Source organism: Pteropus alecto, unplaced genomic scaffold (assembly GCF_000325575.1).
Source record: "Pteropus alecto unplaced genomic scaffold, ASM32557v1 scaffold190, whole genome shotgun sequence".
Lineage (NCBI taxonomy): Eukaryota > Metazoa > Chordata > Mammalia > Chiroptera > Pteropodidae > Pteropus > Pteropus alecto.
The window spans coordinates 456254-463289 of NW_006430462.1; the positions used below are offsets into that span (position 1 = coordinate 456254).

The following is a 7036-nucleotide window of genomic DNA, read 5'->3' on the forward strand; positions in this document are numbered from 1 at the left end:
GTGGAACCGGGCCAGCTCTAATGCAAGCAGGAGAAGCTCAAACAACATGGTCTAGCATCTTGCTACTCCTACTGTGGTCCACAGACCAGTGGTACCAGCCTCACCCGGGAGCTCGTTGGAAATGCAGAATCTGGGTCCGCATCCTAGACTTGCTGGCTTGGAAACTGAATTTTACCAAGATCCCAACTGCTTCCTGTGCATGTTAGAGTTTTCAAAGTGCTGCTCTTATGGAATCAGTGTCAGACAGAGTTTCAGCTCTGCCACTTACCTACTGGGGGGACCTTAATTAATGTCGTTACGCCTCTCACACAAAGCCAAAACTGTGTGCTAACATTGTGCTTCTCTGAATGCTTCCAACAACTCCATGAGGTAGGTTCTGTCTTTATTTCCCATTTTACAGATGGGGAAACTGAGGCTCAGAGAGGTGAAATACTGGCTGAGTATCTCACGGCTGGTAGCCAGCAGAGCCAGGACTGTTTGACTGTATGTTTAGTTTGTGACTCCCCAGGGCAGGACCCTTCCGCATGCATCCAGGCTCCCCAAGTCCCCTCCCTACCCCCCACTGCCCTGCTCTCCTTCCTCCCCACCGTGATGGGGTCTGACTCTCTCTTCCTGTTACAGATCATCATCTTTGAGCAGGAGAACTTCCAAGGCCACTCACATGAGCTGAACGGGCCCTGCCCCAACCTGAAGGAGACGGGTGTGGAGAAGGCAGGCTCCGTCCTGGTGCAGGCTGGACCGTATGTACTGGGGCGCCCTCACCTGGTCAGGGGCTTCCAGGGTGAGGCAGCTGGGCTGTGAAGCTGGAAAGATCTGCCCTCACTGTGCTCTTAGACGGTGCTACTGGGGGCGGGGGGGCAGGATTTGGGGCCTGGCAGCCTATCAAGAGACTATGTGCCTTAGAGTCAGATAGAGCTAGGTTCAAATCCCGGCTCCTCCACTGCTGGACTATGTAACTTTCCTCTCTGAGCCTCAGTTCCCTCTTCTGTAGGAGAAGGGCAACCATGTCCTGAAGGTGAAGAGACAGAGTTCATGTGAAAAGCATGACACTGCGGTCAGCCACTTCCTTGAGGCAGGGATGTGGTTATGGTGACTCTCATGGGCCTTTTCAGAACTGCCCATCTCTGGCTCTAGGAGTGTCCTCTCTCCTGGGAAGTTTAAAACTAGGTGTCTCAACTCTGCATCCACCCCTCCCTCCCCAAATCCTGACCAGACTCGGTCTTAGCGAGTCATCTATGCATCTGGGGCCCCTGACCCAAGAGAGAAGGGGCAGTGATTGACAGGATGTGATTCTGCATTGCTCATGTCGTGTAGCTGAGCATAGCCGGTGGAGGCTTCTCTTTGCGGTTCCCTGACCACTCTTTCTCCAGAAGAGACTCAGGGATCAGGAGTGGCTACCGGTCACCCCCATCCAATAAGTCAGTGAGTCTGGTGCGGCTGGGGGTCCTGGGTGACCTGCACCACATCTCAAGGTTCTCAAGGAATTTTGCAGCCTTCAGTGACCCTACTCGAACCCATGTCTGCTGACGAGGAGAGCGTGGCGGAGGAATGGCCCTGCCGAGGTGCTCCTGTGACACGCTCGGGGCATCTGCTGGGCCTGAGGGGGCACCTTCCAGGACAACTGAAGTTCGGTCATTTAAGTGCTGCATCTGATTTCCAGTTGTCTTTTCTCAGTATTTGCATGGGAGAATTTTTCAAATGGATTTTACACTCCTCTGCTTTCTTTTTAAAAATATAACTTTTGATTTTTAAAAATCTATTATTGTTTATTATTTAAAATGAATAATGTCGTTTATTATTTAAAATGGTTTAGGGAAGAAAATCATGACTTACAACTCAGAAGTAACCATTGTTAAGATTTTGATAGAAATCTAGATTTTTCTTTGTATATTTGTATAAAATGATCTGATTTTGATTAAATATAGTTAATACATATTTAATCAAGATCAGATCATGCTATACATACTGTTTTGTAATTCATTTTGAAAACTTGACAAGATTTCTCAAATTCTCTGCATGTCATTAAGTAATATTTTATGTCAGTGTTTTTTGGACAGGTTATTACTTTTTTTTAGGTAAATCTGCATCAGAATCATAGAAGGCAGATTCTTGGAGCCCTTCCCAGTCTCATTAAATCAAACTCTTGGTTCTGGAGCCTAGGAATCTGCATTTCAAAAACTCATCTGGTGATATTTTTGCCAAGTTTGAGAACTCGTGTCCCACTCATTATTTTTCAGAGCTTTGTGACCTTCCATGATGGGATGTGCCGTAATTTACTTAAACGGGCCCTGACTGTTAGATTTTTGAAGTTGTTTAGATTATTTGACATTTTAAATAACACCACGATGAACATCCTTAGTCACATATCAGTGAGCTCCTGACGACTGTTTTTTAAGGACACATAGTCTAAAGCAGAATTGCCAGATCAAGGGTGCGTCCTCTTCTAAAAGCAGCAAGGAACATGATCTCCCCATTAACGACTTCGATTATTGTTCCGAACAGCCATTATGGCATCAGGCTGCAATGTTCACCCTGGCTCTGGATGACACCCCAAATGCTAAGCATTTTGAAGTCTGTGCTTTCTTTTGTCTATTTTCCCCTTTCCTCTATTAGCCATGCCCACCCAGAAGGCCGTTCTTCCCTTTAAGGTACTATTTCTCTTCTGTGGATCTAAGAGTCTGTTAGAATATGTTTGTGTAGCATACGAGTCAAGAGACGGCCATCAAGAACAAAAGAGGAAGTAGATCTAAAGAGAAGGGTTGGTATGAGTAAGGTACCTGATCCTTTAGATGCAGAGGTGTTCTGGATCCAGTTCTTCCAGGGATGAAGGCTGATTGGACACATCCCTTCCCAACTCTGTGTTTAGTGATGTCACTCTGATAGCTTGAAGTCAGCCGTGGTGGGAGCATTTACACCATGGAAATTGGCAAATGCTACAATCAGAGTTTTGTTTTCATTTTTGAGAGCTGGTTGTTAATTCCAGCTACCATTCATTGCCTTAGTACATGGGCTCTATACATCTGTATTTATTGCCAGGCCATCCTTTCCATTTCCTTCTTATTTCCTGATTGTGTTCCAGATGGTTGAAGTCAGCATAGCACTGGGTTCTGGATAACTGAAGAGACCCTGCTCTTGGATTTGCCGTGCTGGGATATAGATGGGGCTATTACCACTTGATGAGCTGGGCGAATATGAGCCTCTCTCCCTCTCTCTCTCTCTCTCTCTGTCTCCACTGCAGCTGGGTGGGCTATGAACAAGCCAACTGCAAGGGTGAGCAGTTTGTGTTCGAGAAGGGTGAGTACCCCCGCTGGGACTCATGGACCAGCAGTCGGAGGACAGACTCCCTCAGCTCCCTGAGGCCCATCAAAGTGGTGAGCCTCCTGCCCCTTGTTCTTCTTCCTCTCTTTGCCACCTTGAAGCTAGGAATCTAGGGACCAGGAAGAAATCTTTACCTCTGGTAGTGTGCCCCTTCTGATGGGCAGGGGACTTCCTGGCTGTGTGATCTTGCGAAAGTCGCTTCATCTCCCTGAGCCTCAGTTTTCTCCTCTGTAAAATGAGGATATGCATATCTACTATCCTGAGATTCCACCATGCTTAGCCTGAGAGCTGCCACATTGCATAATCCCAGGGGGCTCCATCCACAAGACTCGAAATGCTCCAGGGGGTACTGTTTACGATTTATTCTATGTAGATGGGTTGTGTAACTGCTTTCCAGGGTTGTGTAACTGCTGTCACAGAGTACTTGCTCAGTAAGTGACAGCCACCATAAATATTAAAAGAAATTCTGGGACAGTTTTGTTTTTGTTTTTGAGAGCTGGTTGTTAATTCCAGCATACCATTGTCTTAGTACATGGGACTGAGTATAGAGGAGAAGGCAGTTTAGCTGTTGTTTCTAATTCAAGTCACTGTGACCTTTCGGTCCTTCTCTGATCCTGATTCTCATCGGCATGCGAATTCTTGGGGTGGGCATAGAGCTCAGCAACACTCGGTCGCACCCCCGAACCGTCTCAGCCCAGCCTAGTTCTCCCCAGAGCTTGATGGAAGATGAGAGAACATTAAACTTAGCCTTCCACGGTCCTGGGTTCCTACATTGGCTCTGGCACTCTCAGCTGTGTGACCTTGGGCAAGTCACTTTACCTCTCTGAGCCTCAGTTTCTAAATAGCATGAATAGTTTAAAGAGCTAAAGGAGTTAACTAAGAAAAATGTAGCAGGAATAGGAAGATGGGAAGAGATGTGGAGATCAAAGAAAGCCAAAATATCTCAAGTGTCTACTAGAGGCACCCTAAGCCCCCACTCATCTGTGTGTGTGTGTGTGTGTAGATCATTGCTATTATTTATTTTAAAAAGGAAGTTGAGGCTGTAGGAGGGAAAATGACATTTCATAATCAAATATTCTACAAAGTGTGGAATCTGGAGTGTCCTTACTTAAAAATAGTGCAATAGGATCTCACCAAATGGCTGCTGTTCGATGGCAGTTGTCACAGGCACTCACGTGGTGGGGGTATTGGCCAGAGGGCCATAGGTGGAGCTAACGATCCCAAGTCCAGGGCATGAGGAAGGGTGGGAAAGCTCACCCTGGACCCCCTCTCCTGCGCTCACTTTCCTCCACTCCCTGTCATCAGGACAGCCAAGAGCACAAGATCATCCTCTATGAGAACCCCAACTTCACGGGGAAGAAGATGGAAATCATAGATGATGACGTGCCCAGCTTCCATGCCCATGGCTACCAGGAGAAGGTGTCATCCGTGCGTGTGCAGAGTGGCACGTGAGTGAGACCCCTCCCTGGCTTGTCCTGCCCCAGGGTCCTAAATCCTGTGCTGCCCTCGACTCTGGTGATCCTGTACACTCCTGACCTCGGTCTTCTCAGTGGAAAATGGGTGTGGAAATCGTGAGCCCACATGTGGTAGCTTTCAACCCCTGAGGTTCCGTCCAGACCTGCCTATTGGGCCATACCCTACCTTTGGAGGAGAGAGACTTTGGCCATAATTTCCACCCCAAAGAGCAGGACAGGAAATGTGGGTGAGGGGTATACGGTGAGGCAGAGATGGGGGTCGCAGAAGCATGGGAATGAGTTGAGTGGTTTTAACAGAGCTGTGAGAGGCAAGAAGTCCAGCCCACGCTGGCCTTTTACTGCATGAGTTCCTGAGTCTGGAAAAAGGAGACATCATTTCCCACCAAATTATGTGCCTAAACTTCTTAGGCACATGAACCTTGGCCATCAACATCGGGGAATTTCTCACCGTGAAAAATTTGAATGTCGTAGGAGTCTGCAGATGGGCTTTGGGCAGTGGGGTGCTGGAGCCGGCTTGCACCAGCTTGCAAGAGCCGACTCCTAAATTTTCAGAATTTTTGTGAGCTGGTGGTTGAATTATTGGTAGCTTGAAATCAGCCATCGTGGGAGTATTGACACCATAGAGATTGGAAAATGCTACAAATAAAGACTTTGTTCCCCCGAGGAGCTGGTTTGACAACACAAACTGGCTTTCTGGGGGTTGTCAGATTCCTAAGATAATGTGCAAAGTTCCATGTTCATAGTCCCCTCACTTATTCATTCATTCATTGATCCAATTTGTCGAGTGCCACCATGTGCCAGGCACTATGCTAGGTGCTCAGTATGTCAAGATAGATTAAAGAGACCTGGCTTCCGCCTCATGTAACTAAAGTCTAGCTGGGGGCAACTGTTAATAATTTAAGAATCTATACAAATCTAGACTCCTTCCCTGAGGAAGGTACTCTTGACCTGAGATCTCAAGAAAGAGTAGGGATTTCAGGGGTCAAGAGGAGAACGAAGGGCATCCCAGAGGGAGAAGAGGCTAGTGAGAGTCAGGGACTCTGCAGAGGCTGATGGAGCCAGAGTGTGCCAGGATGTGGGGGCCTGAGACCAAGAAGCAGAGCTGCGGTGTCCACAAGGGCTGGCCAGGCAGGTCTCTGTGGGCTCGGGCTGTGTGCTGTTATCTGGGGAGGAGACTGTGACTTTCCTCAGGTACTCAAAAGAGTGAGTAACCTCCAAAAGGGTGATGACTTCAGATGTTGAAGGGAATATAGAATGCCCCTGGGACCTCGCCCACTTGCCTTGAGCCTTGCAGCCAGGCTTGGGGCTGGGATAAGAAGCCTCTCTTATTCTAAGCTTAAGTGAGCTTAAGATCACCCCTTCCTCTGCATTCAGCATCAGGCCTTCAGTTAAAAGTTGTTTCAGTTAAAAGTTGCTTCTCCCCATCAAGAGAAGGAATAAAGGAGAGGCTTGATCCTAGATGGGTTGTGTTGTTCCTGATAAACACTCAGGAATTGTGAAATGATCGGGAGGTTCCACCCTTCCTAATGGCTGAAGAATTCTCTCTCTCTCTCTCTCTCTCTCTCTCTCTCTCTCTCTCTCTTTCTCTCTCTCTCCTTTTTATCTGTTTCTCCATGTCCCCTCTTCTCACCTCTGAAACTGCAGATGGGTTGGCTACCAGTACCCTGGCTACCGCGGGCTGCAGTACCTGCTGGAGAAGGGAGATTACAAGGACAGCAGTGACTTTGGGGCCCCTCATCCCCAGGTGCAGTCTGTGCGTCGCATCCGTGACATGCAGTGGCACCAACGGGGCGCCTTCCACCCCTCTAACTAGTGCCCTCCCCATTTCCTCCTTCCCAGGGACCTGGTCCACTGCCCAGGATCCCCCAGACCTCTTGGCGAGTGAATAAAGTGTGAATTGCAACTGGTCTGCTGCAGTGTCTTTTATCGCCAGTGGGAGCTGAGGTGCTGCATGTGTGCGTGTGCGTGTGCGTGTGCGTGTGCGTGTGTGTGTGTGTGTGTGTGTGTGTGTGTGAAAGACAGACAGACAGAGAGAAAGAGACAGAGAGAAAGATAAAGAGAGAAAGAGAGATAGAAAGAGAGAGAGAAATAACCAGAAAGTGTCTGGGCGAGGGGTAGGACAGACGGGTCCTCACTGAGTCTTATGGTTCTGCAGCTACTTAGCTGTGTGGCTTTGGGCATATAGTCCTCTCTGAGCCTCTGTTTCTTCACCTGACTCAACAACTCCTATGCTGCCTGAGCGG

The 7036-nt window shown here is 48.2% G+C and overlaps 1 protein-coding gene across 1 annotated transcript; it reads left to right on the forward strand.

Annotated features, from left to right (window-relative positions):
• Window positions 1-591: 591 nt before the first annotated feature.
• On the forward strand, window positions 592-6698 carry CRYBB2 (crystallin beta B2). The gene is made up of 4 exons (XM_015590546.1): window positions 592-740; window positions 3239-3371; window positions 4624-4766; window positions 6438-6698. The coding sequence occupies exons 1-4, from the start codon at window positions 592-594 to the stop codon at window positions 6604-6606; spliced, it is 594 nt and encodes a 197-aa protein (XP_015446032.1). The 3' UTR covers window positions 6607-6698.
• Window positions 6699-7036: the final 338 nt, after the last annotated feature.